Below are 20976 nucleotides of genomic sequence, written 5' to 3'. Positions count from 1 at the left end.
GAGGGTTTTTGTCAAGAAACGATGCTGTATTTTGTCAAAAGCTTTTTCTGCATCTATTGAGCAGATCATGTGGTTCTTTTCCTTTCTTTTATTAATGTAGTGTATCACATTGATTGATTTGCACATATTGAACCAGCCCTGCAGCCCAGAAATAAATCCCATTTGATCATGGTGAATAATTATTTTAATGTACTGTTGGATTCGATTTGCTAGTATCTTGTTGAGAATTTTTGCATCCATGTTCATCAGGGAAATTGGTCTGTAATTCTCCTTTTTAGTGAGGTCTTTGTCTGGTTTTGGAATCAAGCCTCATAGGATGACTTTGAAAGTTTTCCTTCCATTTCTACCTTTTGGAACAGCTTCAAAAGAATAGGTATTAACTCTTCTTTAAATGTTTGGTAAGCATTTAAAACCACGGAAAGTCCTTGGAAAGCCATGCCCATGATGCCCTTTCAACCAACCGCTGTTCTCAAGGCATGCTATGGAATATATGTTTGTCCTTCACAGGGAACTAAAGGAGAAGATTCAGCCAGAAATCTTGGAGCTGATCAAACAACAACGCCTGAACCGCCTTGTGGAAGGGACCTGCTTTAGGAAACTCAACTGCCGACGGAGGCAAGGTACTGTGTTTGGGACCACTCCACCCTCAGCTAGGGTGAACCGTGGCCCACTCCATGGGGTATCACAGGGCACGGGTGCTAGTTTACAAGTAGGCTGTGCAGCCTTGTACTCAGAACAGGAATAGCAGCCCAGGTAAGATTTGACTACTGATGCATACCCAGAGAGAATCAAAGAATTACCAGAACACCCATGGAACTGTTGTTCAAGAACAACTAACATGTAGTGAGCACTTACCATGTGCCAGGCTCTTATTTTAATGCATTTCATTCTCATGGTAACCATAGGTAATCCTGTGATTATGCCCAGTTCACAGATAAGGAAACTAAGGCACTGAGGAGTAAGTAACTTACTCAAGTAAGTAACTTGCTCAAAGATCAACTTGCAGAAGAGCAAGGATTCATACTCCAGCAACCCTATGGCCCTTACTTTTAATGACTCACTCTGCTGTCAGGAGAGCTGGCACCTAGTGTTGGGTTTGATCTTGAAACTTTCAGCCTGGATGGCCCTTATTCCCAAATCCCAATACTGATTCTCTTCTAGATATAAATTACTTTATTTGGAGATGCAGGTAACAGTGAACCCAGATGGGATAGAATCAGTTTTGATAATCTTGCAAGAAGAACTTCTATTGACAATTCTTGTAAGAATTGTCTCAACGAATTTTAATCCAAAAATATCTTGTCAAAATGGGTGCCATTAGAGTAGTTCCAATAGGTGGGAAGCACTTCCAGCTGTTTTTAGGGAAGTGAAGTCCCACTATTTGGTTTCTTTTTCTTTTGACAGGCTGCTGACTGAAAAGTCAAAGTACTCCTATCATATTGTCCTACAAACAAACAGAAAGTAAAACTGAAAAATAAGATCTGGGGAGAGGTGAAGAGATTGAGGGACAGCCAGGAACAAGCATCAGAATTAACAGTTATACCAAGAACAGACACCAGTTACGACCCAGGAGAAACTCTGGCAGATCTTTTTGAAACTCAGTGGATGTTCTGCTCAGACACAGAGCTCACCCGCTAATGACAAACATTATTTCATGTTTTTGCTGAGCCCATCCCCCTGGCCCTTTACTTAAATGGCCTTTGTGCTGAATGTTGAGTAAATTCAAACTATTTCGAATATTACCATTAAAAATCATATTAAAGAACTTCCAACGGCGGAACTTCCTTGAGGAATGAAAATTCGGGTTGTTCCCAGAGATTGAAAAGCTATGGCAGTGAGCTTCAAAGGGGGCTTCAGGGGAGAGGACAATGGGCAGAATAATAATAAGGGCTGAGATGCAGCTGGTGCTAAGAAAGGCTCACTTTGGGAGAGCAGTGGAAGAGGGCATTTCTTGCATTGACATCTTTCTCACCACATTCCTTGCATTGGACATCTTCCTATTCCAGGAAGGTAATGTGGCATGGTGGTGAGGACAGGAGACCTGGAGCCAGATGAAATGGGCACAGTCCTGCCTCTTCTCCTGACCAGCTGCATGACTGTGGGCAGTTTCTCCATCTGAAATGGAGCTAACAAGGCCTGTATCCTGAAGTTAGCATAAGGAGGGAGGGTGATCATGAATGTAGCTCTTAAACAAAGGGTAGCTCCTACTCTTCAGGGAGATGGTGTAGGAAAAGAGCAATGAGCTGGTAGTGAATAGACTTAATTCTAGGCTTCCCAACTCTAAGTAACGAGCTGGGTGCCTTTAGGCAGACACATGACCTCTCAGGGCTACAGTTTCTTATCTAATAAGTGAGAGAATAGGACTAGATGATCTCTAATTAGCCCAGTTAGCCAGAGAGTCAATTCCATGCCTGATCTCTTCATCACCTTTGAAAAACTCAATAGTCAGGACATATGCTCCCATAAGATGATTTATAAAGCTTTTATGTACTCAGCTTGGGCAAAGGACATAGAAGTGGGAGGAGGAGGGGAGAAGTGGCACATAGACACAAACCGTCCAATGCCTCCACTGATGTTCAGCTAGGATCCTCCAGAACTTACTTCAAAGAAGTCAACATAACCTTCCAGTCTACTTTGCCATGAGTCTTCCCTTTTTAGGGTGAAATTATTCTAGTGGACTCTAGAATAATCCTGTTTCTAGATATAATAATGAAAGTATTTTGCCTAAAGAGGTGTTAGTCTGTTATCTGAAAATTTGTCCAGTTTTCTAAAAATGACTTCCCTAATGAACGAAGAAATATTAGCACCTAGATTATAAATTCGTTAGTTAAGCTCCCTAGGGAGCCTGGCCATCTGTGTTTAATATAAAATCATCCTTCTGGATGCAGAAAGGAAGGCCTTTTGGTGTTTGGTAAATGGATTTAAGCACAAGATCCACATTCGGCACAAGATCCTAGTCTGATGACTAGGTCTGTGTGCTTAAAAGTAGGGATTCAAAGCAGACTGTGCTGAAATTGGTTTCCTATCACCCCATCAAAACATTCCATTTAGATTTACACAGGTTAATGAGGATATGATGTAAAATCATTTTAATCCTTTGAAAGAGGTGTACTTCCACAGGAGCTCTCAGAGGGGAGCAGCCATGTGGCGTCACAGCTTAAAGAGCAAACACGCGGTGAAGGAATGGCGGCCGCACTCCCTTGAAACTTGTCCAACAGTGATTTGGATATAGATGAGTTGATTCAAGTATTAACTTTATAGGGGAAAATATGAAAGAGTTTTTTGTCCCACAGAACTGGAAAGTGGAGAAGCAGACAGAGTCCTTTACCACACTGTTTGGCCAGAAGACCTGCGTTAATACCTACCCATAATTCTACCTGCCTCAGTCACAGCTCTGCTACTTGGTTAGACTGAGGTAGATGTTCGCAAATCTGGGTTTCCTGGAATTCTGACCACATTAGAACCGCAGTAAATCATGTGAAACACATCAAGCTGCATTCTCGTGCCTGCTTCCCCACTCACTAGCTGGGTAGTCTTGGGAAACCCGCTAGATCGCTCTACGTTCCTATTTCCTCATCTGTCAAAGGATGATGGTTTCTACATCTAACAGTTATAAGGGTTAAATAAAACCCTGCATCTGTAGCACTCAGTGTAGTGTTTTACACATTGTCAAACGTTCATTAGTGATAGTTATCATTAATTTTAGCTTATAGATCCTCAGAATGTAGGTTTTTAAACACAGATGGTAGATTGGCAATGGATATCACATGCCAACCTCACTCCATTCTCTTCCTACCACAGAGTATGGAAGGCTCTTGTTCAGACTGCTTCACAATGAGATAGATTGCCTTGCTTCTGCAGGAGACAGTTCGGATGAAACTCCAGAAGTTGTTTGTGTTAGGGCCATTATTTGCATCATGAGAATCTGCAGGATCCGAAACTGCTCCCTATTTTCCTTCAATTTCAGAGATAGAGATTAGGGGCTTTCAGAATCACTCATGTTGCATCGTCTTGCCAAGAGCCCAGGGCTACACATTGTTGTGTCATTTCAAGAAATGACAACATGAAACTTTTGCTTCTCATTGAAAACACTGTCCATTTTGTTGGCCAGCATCCCTTCTCTAAGCGCTAACATGACAAACTTAACTTGGAGCTCAGGAGTGACCAAAACATGCCCCCCGCCAAGGAATTGTCAGACTTCCGCACTGCTGCCAAGGGTGATATACCTTACGTTGGTCTTTTAGCTCACCCAGAAAACCTAGTCGCAAGTGGTCTATTCATGCACAGAACCCCTGTAGGAGCAGGCTGTTTCTTCCACTGTCCTTGATTGAAATTTTCTTTTAAGGCTTAATTAAGCCTTATCATAACTTATTTTTCTAACAAAAATGGGAAAATAAAAGCATAATTTCAAAGGAAGAAAATCCAATTGATTTTCAGGGACAGAGCACATTCCTGCAGATGAGAATAACAGATAATCATTGTTCTCGGAAGGTGGAGGGACCAGTAGTAGACAGGAGGGTTACCATTAACTGGAAGAACAGGAAGATACTAATATTTGTGAACCAGATCTGTGAAAGGTGCATAAGTGGATATCTTATATATGTTTTACTCATATAATTATTAACATTACCTAATAAAAGAAGAACAGGGATCCCTAAGGTTCTTATAATTCGGCCAAGGCCACTTAGATGATGTGTGAGGGCCAGGTGCATAGCCCAGGTCTGTTTGACTCCAAAGTGCAGATTAGCCCAAACCATCTTTAAGAGGATTTGGGGCTCTGGAGTCATCTTCTGTTGTGAAAGGAGACAGCAGTCTCTAGGGAGGCAGAATTCTGAATCAAAACACCTGTCTCTTTCTGGAGATTGGTGAAATGAGGAAGATTTGAAAAGCAGGATGACCTTTGTCTGTATCTATATTCATTGTCCTCCTTTATTAGACCAACAGAGGAATCTTGTATCTCATCACCATTTCCCTTTAAAAGCATTGCTGAAGTCCCTCGTGTTTTGTGACTTGGAAAGCTTCAAGCCTAGGCAGGAGGAAGACCTGAACACATTGAAGACGTTGCACATTTTAGGTTAACCTGAGAAAGCTCCAAAATCCTAAGGGAAGTGCTCTAAAAATTTATTCTAGTAAAGGCCACCTGCTTCCCAAACACAGGTCTCTCAGGATTCCCTGTGCCAGCAGTCACCAGCCAACTGGGGGCTTTGCACCCAAGGCAAAGATGTCTCCCTGAGTCCATGGCAGAGCTGACCTGTGCCTCCCTGAACTGCCCAGCATTTCACTTTCAACAGTGGTAGCTATTATTCAGCTTGCTCACCTCCCCTACGGTCCTACTGGCCAGCCCTAAACATGTCTCCAGCCTTGATGATGAAGACAGATGATCAGTCGTACTGTTGGATAAAGCTACCTATGGCTAATTTAATTGAAATTTAATAAAATTTAATTCTTCTTTTCTTATTATTGGATAAGGATCTGTGGAGTATTTCCATCATTACAGAAAGTTCTATCAAGCAGTGCTGCAAGAATTACAGTTGTCAGTGGTTATTAGCTCTGTAATGATCTATGTGACATTGGGAATAGCTTTAATCAGCCCTGGAGACCTTCTTAGCAGGCTTGTGAGCTCTGAAACCAGCTTTCCTCTCTCATCCTTCACACACACACACCCACACACACACACACACACATGCACACGCATGCATGCACGCACACACACACATACAGAGACAGACCAAGAAAAGGAAGTACAAAATTGTCTCCAAATTGTCAGTTTTTGAATTTGGGGAATGAAGAAATGGCTATTAATGTGCTAATACTCATAATTGACTGGAAGACCTCTATATTAACTCCTGTTTATTCTTTAAATGCTAGTAAACAATCTTTGATAATGTTCTCACTGCCTCCTGCTAATTGCTTCTAATGACATAATCCACTCATTCATTGCCCAGAGGGATTGAGGAACTAGTAACATCATGCTGGGCTTTGAAAAGAAATACACATTTTTCTTACCATAAAAGAAACTGCAAATCAAGCTGCTGCTGCCAGCTGACACTGAAATCGTCTCACGCGATGAGCCGGTGTGTTCGCTGCTCAGAGCTGGCAGCCCTGTTGTGCTTTACGGCAGCTCCACCTTTGAGACCAACATACACACATTATGATGCCTTGAAACCTTCCCAGAACTAATGACCCCAGCCTTTATCCTGAGGAAGATACTGGCACAGTATCCATCCATTTGTTTATGAGTCAAAACAGCTTCCCCAAGCCAGTTCAGCCCCTCTTCCAACATTTTGTCATCCTTCCAAGATTTCCTGTTTGATGGGAAGCAACAGAGCAATCACTTAGGTCGGTGACGTACCGATCTTTTTGCTCTCTACCATTGCAGTAGGGGACTGAGAAAGAGGAACTTCTAGAGGATAGGAGGGGAGTTAGCCAGAGGAAGGAGGAAAACTAGAGGAGTGTGGTATCCTAAAAGTCAAGAGAATTTAGGCCTCCTGGAAGGAGGACATTCTGTCAGTTGTGCACCAGCTATTGTTAAGGTGGGATTCTGGGTAGCCTTTTGGGTTCCTTTGAAGCAGATGTCAACGGCAACTTTGCAAAGATGGTTGCTTGGCCTTCAGGAACCCTGACAGACAGCCACGGGTCTGTCTTCGTTTCTGAATCGAAGCGTATGTTACACAAGAGACCTTCCCTGTCCCTGTTTTTCCTTGCAGTATGGCCAGAGTCCCTGAGTCCCTGTCCCTACTTCCCAAACCTGGGAAACAAGTGTTTCCACCATGTTTCTCTTATTTGCCGCTAAGAATTAAGGGAGCCCGTTGCCCTAGAGCTTCTTGGTTTTGTCTCTCATTGTCTGCCTTTCACCCTAACAGTTTTTGTGCTGTACCTAATAGAGTGCTGCATGTATTGTAGGCACTCTGCAAATATTCACTGGATAAGTAAACTTCCCTTGAAAGTATATGCAGCAAAAACTTTTGAAGTCTTACAAACGAACACAAGTTGTGCATTTTACTTCACAAGATATCTGGTTATACCACTTAAATTTTTTAACACTCACCAGTATATTGAGAATGAATGATCTTTGATCTTTGATTGCATCATACTGGCCCTTGGGCTTTAGGTTCCTACCATTACCCTTAGAGTTTATCCCAGCTTAAGAAGCCAGGGATCCCTGGAAAGAACCGGTTGGGACCTTATTCTAAATAAGACCTGTATATCCCAGTGCACAGCTAGCTCACTGACTCCTTGCTGGCTTTCTGTCACCCTTCAGTTGCTCACTTAGCTAAAAATCACACCGCCAAGGTATCAGGGGAAGAAAGCTTCGTAGAAAATCTCTCCAGCTGGCTTTGGACAGTCACTGCAGGCTATGTAGGCAAGGTGAAAGTTCCCTTTGGGGAGGAGGAACCTCCACAGCCTGTCATTCAGGCCCCCCACCCCCTGAGCACTATTGCTACTCACGGCCAAAGCATGGCCTGCTCCCTTGGAATTCACAGTTCCTATTGTGAATTACAAATCCGATTCCCAAATGTGTTCTTCATGGAAAATTGATGATTACATGTTTGCCTAATTGAAATGACTGTGAATTATTCAGGGAATAACTTTATTCTCTGCCTTTGAAATACTCTCCCAGGAAAATGACCTATGTTGTGTGTATGGATATAATTTTGAAAATTGAGCAACGCCAGATGTTTCCCTAGCCAGAAAATAACTTTTCCCTTCCTCCCAGATTTTTCCAGCAGAGTTCAGATTCTTTTAAATATGTGGATTGCCATATTATGAGTACTTTCAAGAGTTCTCAAACCCTATTTATAGATGAGGAAGATAGGAATCCCAAAGGTGTTTTGCTTTTGTAGATCAAGTTGGGGCATTTTCTTTGTTCATTGTGTGGCTTTTAGTTCCATTTTTAAATCTTTCTTTTCTATTAAAAGAGTCCTAGTTAAAATATAAGCTTTGCAGTGCAGGCGATTTTAGATAGAAAAACCCTTTCTTTAAAAGGTTGTGATAGCTTTCTAGTCAGAGCAGTTTCAAAGCAATACATGTTTGTAGACACAGTAATGAGGTGACTTGACCAAGGCCGCCATGTTTGCCAACTGCATCGTTGCACAAAGGGGCTTACAGGTCATAGATGCTTTCAAGGTCATAGATGCTTTGTGCCTTAAGCATTTTGACCAAGTCCCCTTGGGTCCTCATTTATCAATTTAACCAACACCAACTGTGCAACCCCCATGTGCCAGGCACTGTGCCAAGGGATTGGGACAGTGCAATTATGAAGACAGTGGCTGTCATTAGAGAGCTCTGGCTTCACACTGTCCAGGCTCATGAGTATCCTGAGTCCTCTTCTTCCATCAGTCATTGTTAGCAGTACACCTGCGAGGGCAAGTTGCCTAGGGTTTGTGGTAAAGAAGGGGAAATACTAAGATGCTTAACATGGGGGCACTAATAATCAAAGAAGACACTGGGGCATCCAAGAGGATGAGGAGAGTTCCTTCAGCAGTAGTAATCACAGAGGGCTTCCTGGAGGAGGAGGCATCTAAGCACAGCCTTGCTTGAGAGCTTCACAAAGATTGCTGTCACAATTTAAATTTCTTACCTATAAAAAGTGTTTTTGCCTCCCCCCTACCTCTCAGGCTTATTCATTTTTATTACCTTGGAACACAGAGGAGGTTAAGTTGAGGGAGTTATTTGTAAGTATGGTCCTAAGACCCTGGTCATGTCTAGTTCTTTATTTTTGTCTTAATTTTTTTTTTTTTTTTGAGTTTCAGGTGTGCAATATAGTGATTCAGTACTTCGTATATTACAAAATGGCCACCACAATAAGTGTAGTTACATGTGTCACCATACTCAGTTGTTACAATACTACTGATTGTTTTCCCTGTGCCATACATTTCATCCCCATTCTTATTCATTTTATAAAGGGAAGACTGCACCTCTTAATCCCCTTCTAGTCATGTCTATTCAGAGGACTACACTCTAGGAATTAGAGAGGAGATGATTGTGAATATCCTCATTCTTTGGATAAATCCCTGAATCATTTAGGTTGTTTCCTCATAAACTCCACCCCTTATGTGTATCCCTGGCATCCTAAAAATCCATTTGTTGATTAATTTGCATGTATTAGCCCCAGGGGTGGGGGTTCGGTATAGCAACTAAGATGTGGCACAAGTAAATTACCTCAACAGTTTTAAAATCTCGGAGAGGAAAGTGGAAGCAGGGGAGTTCCAAGAAAGCTGCTTTTTCTACATTTCCCTCCCCACTTTTGCCAGACCTAAGAGGATAGGGAAGGATGCCCATAGTCATTATAAATACTGATGAAATGACGCTCTGGAAGCCACCACCACAGAACACCTGCTGCCATTATGCCTGAAGGATTTAATAACCTCCCCAGTGGTTACCCAATGTATTTTAGTCAGAACAGTGCTAACTAAATAGCAAGATCAAGAGGCCTATTGCCCAGGGCTCTAAAATTCCTTCCTTCCTGAAGACTTAAAATTTAATGTTTATTTATTTTTGAGAGAGAGACAGAGACAGAGCACGAGTGGGGGATGGGCAGAGAGAGAGAAAGACACAGAATCCAAAGCAGCCTCCAGGCTCTGAGCTGTCAGCAGAGCCCGACGCAGGGCTCGAACTCACTGACCGCCAGATCGTGACCTGAGCCGAAGTCAGACACTTAACCGACTGAGCCACCCAGGCGCCCGGGATGTCGATACTTTTAGAAATCAGAATCACTTACCTTATAAATTTGTGTGTTTTTTTCCTTCAGACAAGTTTTGGTACTGTCGACTTTCACCCAACCACAAGGTTCTGCATTATGGAGACTTGGAAGAAAGTCCTCAGGGAGAAGTGCCCCACGATTCCTTGCAGGACAAATGTAAGTGGCTCTCCTGTGTAGGAGGACTGAGTTTGGGTTGTTTGTTTCTCTTCCTGGTCACAAAATAGCACGCAGGAAAACTACCAGCCCAAATAAATCCACTGGATGTGTCTCATCTTGTCGTAGGTCCTGGCCTGAGCATTCTCGTCGCGCACGAGACCCCGATGGACTGGGGCTTCGGGACAGAAAAGGGGAGGGCACAGAAGGAATGCTCACATATCTTTCCTGAAAAATGTAAAGCTGGGTTTCAGATGTCCACTTTCACACTACTTCTCCAGTTGCTGTTTTAAGGAGCAAAGACAATAGAAACCTGACTCTGTCGCTTGCCTTTTTCTGATGACCCAGAATAATTTTCCATCAATCATGTACTTGGTCCCTACCACATGTACTCATTATAGTTTAGTGTATCCCATGACCGGAATGCAGAGCTAATGGTAGACCCCAGGATGACTAACCTGCTTCAGAGAAGTAACTCAGACATTTAGAACATTTATTTGTATTTTTTAATGTTCATTTATTTTGAGAGAGAAAGAGGACACACCTGTGTGTGAGACAGGGAGGGGCAGAGAGAAAGAGAGGGAGAGAGAGAATCCCAGGCAGGCTCCACACTGTCAGCAGGGCTCAAACCCATGAACAATGAGATCATGACCTGAGCCAAAACCAAGAGTTGGTAGCTCAATCGACTGAGCCACCCAGGGGCCCCTGACACTTAGAACATTTATGATCAGTTACATTCTATCATCAGCTAAAATACATATCCCTGAAACACATATTACTTGTATTTATTTGCTGTTTCTGTACAATTCTATTTTAATGTGTATGTTTCTGAAGAGCCAGTAATTTGCCAGATTATTTTAGCCCAACACCAAACCAGGGTCCAGGTTCTTAGACAGTATTAAGTGTGCGAATTAAACCAAGTATTATATAAACATTAAAATACATAAGGGTGATACATTCGTTTGGAAGAAAAATGAGATAAAATGAACATAACCTCAGAGGACATCCCAGTTAGAGAAATCAGAGTGGGAAAGAGTGAGAAAGCAAATAAAGAACACTATTAAGTAGCCTTCAAAAGTTACACTGACCCTGCATAAGTCATCTCAGCAGGATGTCACAGACTGAATCCTTAGCCCCAAGCCCCAATGTCTTTCCTCTCATCACCCCAGGGCCTAAGGAAGTCAGCTCTGTACTACCTTCCTTGCAGCCCATGGCCACCAAAGGCAAAAAGTAACCACAAGTGAGAAATTCCTGACACATTCAGAATCTGCGCTGACATATCAGGTGGACAACCTAGAACATTCTCTCTTCCTCCAGCTTAGAAATGGAACAGTCTAGTCTTTGTAGAGTCACTTAGCTCAGAAAGCAAGGTTGTTTGCTTTCGTAGGAGCACTGCTTCTCTGACCCACATTATTGGCCTCGCTAGTGGAAGGTGGAAGAAATCTGAAGCCCACAGCTACAGCGTCTGGGACAGTGTCTCTGCATTGGCAGCATTCCAGGCCTCTGCCTATAATGAGGACCCTCCCTTCAAGTCTCAGAAAGCCTTCCCCATTCCACCATGGACAAGCCAGGCCAGTGGTTCTCAGAGTATGGTCCTTGACCCGTGAGCAGCATCTCCTGAAAATTTACTAGAAATACAGATTCTCCAGCCTCTTTTCCAGTCCTACTGAATCAGAAACTCTGAGGACAGGGATCGGCAACCTCTGTCTAAAACAGACTCTCCAGGCAGTTCTGATGTACACTCAGAATGAGAACTGCTGAGCTAGATACTGCCTGATAATCTTCGTGATGATTTCCCAAATTTGGCTTTACCAGTAAGTAAATATTGTAAAAGAACAAAAAAAAAAGTGATTTGACAGTGGGTTGCCAACTTTTCATTTTGGTAAAAAATGTCTAGTAAGAAATAAGATCTAACTAAAATTTAATATCACATTCCTTTCATTAAAAAAAGAAGGGGGAGGGGCTCTTAATCATGAAAAACAATAAGAAAGAGCTGAAAGACCTAATCTTGGAATATAGGACAGTTACTTCTACTAAATTAAATTAGCTTTATTAAAAACTCACAGCTTGGTCTTCATTTTCCTCTCTTTGCTGTTCACTGGTGAAAACTTACTGGCAAAACTTTGCTCGTGAACTTGGAACTGTCCAGAGGCCAGCAATTTGGAATCACTGCTACAGTGGGAAAATGAAGAGTTAATGGTGACTATTGCTCAAAGCAAGCAGAAGTTTTTTGGGTTTTTTTTTTTATGTTTATGTATTTATTTTTGAGAGGGAGAAAGAGTGAGAAAGAGAGAGAGAGAAAGCTACGGAGGGACAGAGAGAGAAAGGGAGACAGAGAATCCCAGGTAAGCTCCACACTGGCAGCACAGAGCCCAGCCTGGGGCTCAAACTCACCAAACTGTGAGATCCTGACCTGAGCTGAAATCAAGGGTTGGGATGCTTAACCAACTGAGCCACCCCAGCATCCTGCAACCAGTTCTACACACAGTCTGCCACAGTCTCATTCTTCACCTGACCACGAAATAGGGAAAGTGGTCTGGGGAAAACACACACACACACACACACACACACACACACACACACACTCAAACACATTTGCACACAGCATAATTCATTTTTTTTTCCCCGCATGGACCAGTGAATCAGCTTTCCCCCTCACTGGACATATTATTTATTCCTGTAGTTATAGGGATATAATCCACTTCTCAACCCACATATAGGCATTTGATTGGCATTGTTTACAGGTGTTATATGCAGCACCCCCATTCTAGCTGTTTCTGTTGCTTAGGAAACTGGTAGCCTAGCTCCTAGAGAAGGTCAAGGGGTGGACAGCTCCTGAACGTTGTAGGGGCAGTTCCTGGGCTTGGCCACAAGCTGATGCCCCTACCCCCAGCTCTACCAAGGCCTGCACCCCCAGGAGCCCAGGGTAAAAGTAACCGGATATAAACCAGGAGTGCCAATGCCAGAGAGAACCAGCTTGCCAGGGTGTTCACAGAGGAGCAAGGTTAGAGCTGCAGATCTCTAAACGGCTTTTGGTAGTGGCCGCAGAGTGATACTGGTCCTGGGAAAGGGTTACAATCGTCCGTTCTGACAATGGCTCCAAAACTCTAGTCTTACCTTACCTTACCTCTGCAGCCTTTGAAATCCAGTACTTCGGAATTCAAAAGAGTTTCTCCATTAACAGTCTATCCATTGAAAAATAAACCAGGAATGCATACTTGTACAGGTGTATGCATGCAGGGGTGTGTGTATGTGTGTGTGTGTGTGTTCTTGAGATTATATCTGTAGGCACATGTGAGCCAAGTAGGGGGTGTATTCACGTAAATAAGTAAAATGAACCTGGTAAGTGCTCGAGATGAGAAGCCCCATCTTGGGAAACTAAAGTCTGCTGCTTCAGGCCTGGCACCTGGTTTGCCTTTAATTCCAATTCCATGGGCATTCTGCCCATCATCTTAGAGCCCTTAAAAGTCATAAACCTCATTCCACTAGAAAAATGAAATGTTCCTTTAATTAATTTCAAGTGCCTTGCTCTTGTCATGTACGATTGCCCTCTCTTGAGACCAAGGGGGAAATTGTCTTCCGCCCCTTGAGTTAATCAGTGCTGAATATTGAGATATTGATGAACCAAATAGTGTAATTGAATCTTCTTGATATAGAGAGTGCGAGTAAAGATTGAGGGCCTCTCCTTGGCTGTCTTCTTCCCTGAAGGTTTAGGAAGTCTCTTCTCATATTACTTTTGTTTGGCAGGAGATGTGGCCCTACATCTCTCCCGCTAAGTTTACAGGCTTGCATCACCCTCACCAGACACTAGACTCCATTGCTTTCCAGCTGTGCCCCAGGCCCCTCAGTGCCTCCCTTTGAAAGAATCTAGGCCAGAGCTTCTCACCCCCCACATCCAAGGGGCCAGAGAGAAGGCTCACTCCCTTGCACAAGGCGATTAAGCCTATTACAGAGGGTGGGAGGGGCAGCTGAGACAGCAAAACAGAGTGGGCAATTTGGGTCACTGAAGCACAGTGAATACTTCAGGTCCCTTGATCTATAGAGACAATTTAACTTTGATTATTGGTGATGAGAATAATCGCGGACATTTATTGAGTGCTTACTATATGCCAGGCACTATGCTAAGAGCTCTACATAAATTACCCTCTCACCAACCTGGAGAGGTAGACATCATTGCCCTTGTTTTACAGTTAAGGAAACAGAGGTACAGAAAACGTGGCCGGGAAACAGAACAGAGATCTGATTGCAGCCATCCAATTCCATGGCCCAGGCTTTTCCCCACTACCTGTGCTGCCTCGATTAGAAGCCAACAATGATCCTGGCTCCTGCAATAGGACTTCATTCTTGGAGCAACCATATGAGTAGCTGATGCCATAGTTTCCACATTGCAGATGAGGAAGGTTAGGCTCCAAGAACTTAAACCCAAAGTGGTACAACCAGTAGGTGGATCTAGAATTCAAAGCCAGTCTGATACCAAGGGTACAGCCCTTCCCACCACTCTGTGCTGCCAGGATAGAGATCAGATTTTTCATTGAACTGAACAGGGAAAGGATCAGCCTGTCCCTCCTCTGAGTGTCACCACTCACCAGAGCATCTGTGGAGCCGTGTCTACAGCAAGGGCTCATGGCTTACTAGCTACTTCCTGGGGTGGTTTCTGCCTCAATGTGGCTCTCAGTGGTGAAAGCTAAAACTATGTTGGTGGCCATGTGTGCCTTTTCAATTGTATTTTTGTTTTGAATCACAGTTACAGATCCTTCCACAGATATCAGCAGTTCAAGAGTTTCCTAGAGAGTCTGAAGTGATAACCACATCTGGGGCTCTGTTCAGCATGATTTGAGGATTCTGACAGCTTCCAAACGTAGGGAGTAGTCATGACCAAGCAAGGGAGGGTAGGGTAGAAGAAAAAACAGTCCTAACTCTGTCCTGCACTAACTATGTGACATTGTATAATTTATTTCCTCTCTTGAGGCCTCAGTCTTCCCATTTGTAAAATGGTCGTATTGAATGAGATGATCTCAGTCCAGCTCAAACTGAGAAAAAAGGGCAGAAAGAAATGAGGCCATACCTCCAAAGATTTAGAGTGGACTGTTGGGTGCCAGCAGGGACCCTTTTGATTCCCATATCTCTGGGCACCATTTCTTTATGCTGCTCCCACATAAAAATGCCTAATGGAAACACTAGCCTGACTTTGAAGTAATCAGGAGCCCGCTCCTGCCTCCTCAGAGTGTAGATTCAAGAGACGTGAGTCTGATTCTGCTCATGGGAATAGAAAGGACGGCATTCTAGCCTTCTGATGCCTAATCTTCCAATGCATCTAGGGACAAACTATGCAAAGAGCAACCTTTAAAAGCCATGCTGTATTTTTAGAATTTTGTGTTTCCTCTTAGCCATAATCCTGTGAGTAATATAGCAGCTTGTCTCCTTGACAGGGGACAATGCATATAAAAAACAGAATATGTACTGCCACAAGCACAGTAGAAAAGTGCCTTTTCTTCCCCGAAGCCTCCTCATTAGAGATTCTGAAGACTACTCCCACTGTAGACCTTTGTGTTACTCTTGTCCCGTTCCATATGATGGCTTTTCAAAGCCAAAGGGTAACTTAGTATTTATAGATTGTAGAAACTCTTTCTAGTTCGTTGACCATGTTATATATGATACAACAAAAGACTCTCTGCACAGTAACTGTGACTCAAACCCCATCTGAAGCTTGAGAAGGCTTTTGACTTAGGATGTTAACTCTTTCACAAATTCACTTCAGTGGCGGGTTTTCAACTGAAAAGTAAACACGGAGTCGACCCAACTTCCCAGAGGGCCCAAATGTCCACTCCTGGGGTAGTGATTAGGCAACCCAATTGACCACTGAGGGGAACAGGGCTGATCACTGGTTATAAAAAATGGATCTCAGAAGAACTGAAGTCAGTGGTTGTGGTCAAAAGTAGGTCCGGGAATTATAGAGACTGTCTTTAGGAAGCTGCCAATTCAAAGGGGCCAAACAGAGACAGGAAAGACATCCCAGGTAAAGGATTCTGCCAGTGAAGATAGGCTGCATTGCTGACTTATGCTGCGGGAACAAGTGACCCCTCCAGATCACAGTGGCTTATGACGCTAAGAGTATATTCTCATTCATGTTACATGACTGACAATGGGGTGTGAAAGTGCTGCCCCACATAGTCACTCAGGGACACAGGCCAGTGACTGCTCTGCCCTCCCACAGCTGTGCCATCTGGATGGAATATATGGCTTGTTCAGTTTCTGAAGAGATTCTGGTGGACAGTGACTTTTTACTGCCTCTGTCTAGAAGAGACTGGCATGCCGTTGCCTCTCACATTTCACTGGCCAGACATAATCATGTGGCCCCACCTAACTGCAAAGGTTGCTGGGAAGTGTAATCTTCCATATATATGTCCAGAAAGGGAGGAAAGCCGGATACATAGCACAAGTAATTTCTGCTGAAGGGATCTAGAATCAGGACTGCGGGATGAAGGAGCAGACATGGTGGGACAGATAGCAGGGAGTATATGCAGAGATTCCTGGAAGAGTTGATCAAAACCCCACTTTTCTCTGGGGCTAAAGAAAGCTCTCGGGGATATCGACAGATTTGAACAAAGTCTTAGGAATTTTAGGGTACCTGAAAAATGTTAGCTTTTTAAAAGGCCTTCCTGTTGTATCATTTTGATATTCTATATATTTCATAATTTCGTCTTCGTCTAAATCTCTCCCCCACAACCCAATTCCCCAATAAAAGCAGGGGAATTTTAATTATGAAATCTCTCATCATCTTCTCCATTAAGGGAGTCTAAGGCATTGGTTAGTTGAAGTTTCTGCAGATCCTAAGTGGGCCTCTAGATTTACAGTCCCTTGTGGGACTACAAGATTAGGGATTGAGAGGGACAGGTGACTTCACAGTTTTTTAAGCAATGGTTCCAAACCATCCTACTGCCTTCCCTCTCTCAGGTGATCTTGACAAAAGTTTGAAATGCACAAACCTGTCTTTTATCTTCCTCCGAGTCCTGAGTAAGACATGAGATAACATCATTTTATCTAACTGCATTATTCTCCAAGATAAATACCGGCTACCATCTCCCTATCAGAAAGGAATGTTCCCTTTATTTAATTGAGTTTACTTTCGTTGTCTGTAAAACAGAGATTAAAAAAATCTGTCTCCCAGAGTTGTGAGAATTAACAAGGTGGTAGAGAGTGAGGATTTGGAGAGTGACTCTTCAGATTCAGATCAATTTTTTGTGGTAAGGTTGCTTCTCCTCATTATCCAAAACTCAGAAGCTAATAGCTTCTCAGAAGCAAAGCACTCGGCATTGTTCCTAGCAAAAGGGGTCTTGCCTAATATCAGGATTAGCACCACTGGTATTATTATCATTATTATTACTACTGATTCTAATACCATCACTTTTACATGACTATGATAGCTTTTCTTAGGTATTTGTTTCACAAATGGGTATTTGTTTCACAAATTCTGGTCGTGAACATAGACTTTTCTCCCCAGGGATGCTTTTTAGCAGACTATTTTCCTTTCTGTCCCTGGGACCCTGCCTGACTCCTCTTTCTCTTTTTGCCTCTTTTTTTATTTCCTCTTTCTGCGGTAGTTTCTCAGAATGACAACTGTGCCCGCCGACTCAGTGCTCACTCCTGACTCTTTATTGACATCTCAGCTTTCACATGGTGTAGTTACTTTCATTTTCTCTTATGAATTGCAGTGCCGGTGGCAGATATCAAAGCGGTGGTGACGGGGAAGGACTGCCCTCATATGAAAGAGAAAGGTGCCCTTAAACAAAACAAGGTATGATTCCGAAATTATTGCAAATAGTTCTATCCACACTGTGCAGTCAGCAACTGTGGTGGGCCCAGCCCTGCTTTAGTAGCAATGCGTGTGTGCGTGTGTGTGCGTGTGTGTGTGCGCGTGCGTGTGCTATTGCACATCACTTATTCCGCCCTCCTTTGTCCTTTCCTAATGCTTTTACATCTCTCAGCCTTATGATTTCACTGATCACTTTTCTTTTTTTCTTCATGTTCTTTTTTTTTTATTTGAATCCAAGTTAGTTCACATATGGTGTAATAATGATTTCAGGAATAGAATTTAGTGATTCATCACTTATGTATAACACCCAGTGCTCATCCCAACAAGTACCCTCCTTATTGCCCATCACCCATTTGGTTCACCCCCCCACCCAACACCCCTCCAGCCACCCTCAGTTTGTGCTCTGTATTTAAGAGTCTTATGATTTGCCTTCCTCTCTGTTTTTATATTATTTTTTCTGCCCTTTCCCTATGTTCATCTATTTTGTTTCTTAAATTTCACATATGAGTAAAATCATTTGATATTTGTCTTTCTCTGACTGACTTCACTTAGTATGCTACACTCTAGTTAGCATAATACACATCCATGTTACAAATGGCAAGGTTTTATTCTTTTTCATCGCCAAGTAATATTCCTGTGTGTGTGTGTGTGTGTGTGTGTACCACATTTTCTTTATCTATTCATTAGTTGATGGACATTTGGGCTCTTTCCATAATTTGGCTATTGTTGCTAGTGCTGCTATAAACGTTGGGGTGCATATGCCCCTTCGAATCAGCACTCATGTATCCTTTAAATAATTACTGACTAGGGCGCCTGGGTGGCACAGTCGGTTGAGCATCCGACTTTGGCTCAGGTCGTGATCTCACAGCTCGTGAGTTTAAGCCCTGCGTCAGGCTCTATGCTGAAAGCTCAGAGCCTGCAGCCTGCTTCAGATTCTGTGCCTCCCTCTCTCTCTGCCCCAACCCACTCGCATTCTGTCTGTATCTCTCTCAAAAATAAATAAGCATCAAAAAAAATTTTTTTAATAAATAAATAAATACTTAGTAGTGCAATTGCTGGGTTGTAGGGTAGTTCTATTTTTAATTTTTCAAAGAACCTCATCACTTCGAATCCCCACCACCTCTTCCATTTTCTCACTTCCTGTCCCCTTCCAACTGCAGGAATTGTCCCTTATTGTTGTCACCCAGCCCTCTCTCAAGCCTTCTCCACTCATCCCCATCCATTCTCAGGGCCTCTCCTAACTTCTCCTTTATGTTCATGTTCTCCCTTCCCTGACTTCCTCCCCAACCTCTTTCATTTTCTTCTGCTGTCCTTACCTTCTTAGTATCTTCTCTGGACTCTCTATGAAGCCTGGGAAAGGCAGAGACCAGAAGATTCAAAATGTTTTAGAAAACTTAAGGGCCTGATAGCCTTCACCATCATGGAAAGTACTGTGAAATAACTGAAACCCATCTTAAAGGAGAAAACTTCCCCAAAGGTGAATACTGCTTAAATCTCCTTCATGTCACAATATTTTTCACCCTCCCCTCCTAGTTTACCAACCAACTGATCATCATAATAGACCATGTTCCATACTAGAGGGAGTGGGGAGGAGGCATTATCTGAAAAGATGGAAGAATTTCCTTTGCCCTCAGTTTGGAAGTATTTGCCCTTGGAAGGGCCATCAGGGAGCCAATTATTTGTTTCTCCCTCTCAGCATCTTGTAATACATAGTACCCATCCATGAACAAAATTATTCAGATTGATCTGGGTGCTCCAGCCACCTTGGCACCAAAAATACCACCCAGATTGATAGGTTTCTCCTTCATCGTCCATGTCTGTATCTAAGAGGAATGTAAAGCTTATACACATCTCCTTCTCAATCAGCGTTAAAGTGAACAATCTCTGCTTTGTAATTTCAAATGTTGTAAGACAAAGGGGAATCCAGGTCTGCATAGGATGACCCTGTCTATGGTTAAGGAAAAACAAAAGTGCTGTGAAAGTACTATATAGGAAGATAAAGGGGAGCAGATACAACTAAGAAGGCCGATGGCAAGATCATTGTTTTTTAAGTTACATAAGTATTACTCACCTCAACTCTATGTGAATTCCTTCTTTGTCAAGCCTGTCACAACACCATCACGCAATTCACTTGACTGACAAGCGTAATGACACGAGGGCATATGCCTAAGAGTCTGTGGGTCATCCGTTACACTGCATTTCTCTCTTCTTCATGATATTGGGAAACAGGGGTTGTACTTCTCATCAGATTTCAGAGGAGCATCCTTAACTTTACCAGCAAACTAACTATACCAGCCTTCACGGTCTGCCTCCTTTACCCACTGAGATGCAGAACACAGTCTCAGGGAGCACTGGCTCCACTTGGTCCCATGGTTATATAACACTTGCCGCTGAGCAGGAAACAATGAGGGGAAATTGACAGCAACAAGAGTTTATAACCCAGAGAAGACCAGGAGGGGTGTAGTTGCTGGCAAAACAGATTGCCAGGACTCATGGACTCTGAGTAGGGATAGAGAGAATTCTGTAAAATATGTGTGGAGAGATTGGTTTCAGTCCCAACATATAAAGTGCTTGGGAATTTTCACCCCTATCCTTATAGTAAGAAGAAATCGAATAAAGTGAAAATCCACAATTTTCTTGGACCTACCAGAGAACTGAGGTTGCAGGGCAAACCACCCCCCACCCCCAGAATCTGGAGAGTCCGGTGTATCCAAAGAATCACAGCCAGATGTGCTCACCAGGAGCAAAATGCACCAGTGCTATAAATTGTAGGATCAGTTAAGTGACAATTCTGATTAATTGCTTTAGGCTGAGTGAGGGCTAGTGTGAGAGGGAGGAACTTGGGGTTTCAGTCTTCTGGGGGTCATACTTTCATGAGCTTTACCTCCAGGAACCCTAGAGATTCTTGCAGGGAAGAACTGAGAAGGACCACTCCTCATGTCTCTGGTAGGGGAAAGGGAAGAGTAATTGTAAAATATGCCAGAGCCTTCTTCATAACAAAGCCCTTTTTCCTATCTAGGTGAAGACAGTTTCTCCCATTTTACCCCATTTTAGCCTTTCTGCCTCAACTGTGGAGTTGGGGGTAGGGGAGAAACAGTCAACAGCAGTCAGAGCCTCAAGGAAATTGATAGGAAACTCTGCAGCCAAGAAAAAGGGGAGGGGTATGAGGGGAAAGGGAAGGCTATGCAACTTGAGAAGGTGACAACCACAAGATATAGAGCCCCTAAAAGATGAGAACTTAAGTGGGAAATTATAGAAAACTGTCCCTCACCCATGTCCTACCACCACACTAATAAGACTCCAAGAT

The 20976-nt window shown here is 43.1% G+C and overlaps 1 protein-coding gene across 4 annotated transcripts in view; it reads left to right on the top strand.

The window, feature by feature from the left end:
• ELMO1 (engulfment and cell motility 1) overlaps nucleotides 1-20976 on the top strand; it is a 524791-nt gene that overhangs the window by 489984 nt on the left and 13831 nt on the right. For all 4 annotated transcript variants that reach the window (XM_042970062.1, XM_042970058.1, XM_007078577.3 and 1 more), the window contains 3 exons: nucleotides 508-620; nucleotides 9752-9859; nucleotides 17569-17651. In XM_042970062.1, the coding sequence (XP_042825996.1) occupies nucleotides 508-620; nucleotides 9752-9859; nucleotides 17569-17651 (304 nt within the window). The remainder of the gene's footprint in view (nucleotides 1-507; nucleotides 621-9751; nucleotides 9860-17568; nucleotides 17652-20976) is intronic.

The sequence above is a fragment of the Panthera tigris genome, chromosome A2 (assembly GCF_018350195.1).
Source record: "Panthera tigris isolate Pti1 chromosome A2, P.tigris_Pti1_mat1.1, whole genome shotgun sequence".
In the NCBI taxonomy this organism is placed as follows: Eukaryota; Metazoa; Chordata; class Mammalia; order Carnivora; family Felidae; genus Panthera; species Panthera tigris.
This window is presented reverse-complemented; position numbering and strand designations above follow the sequence as displayed.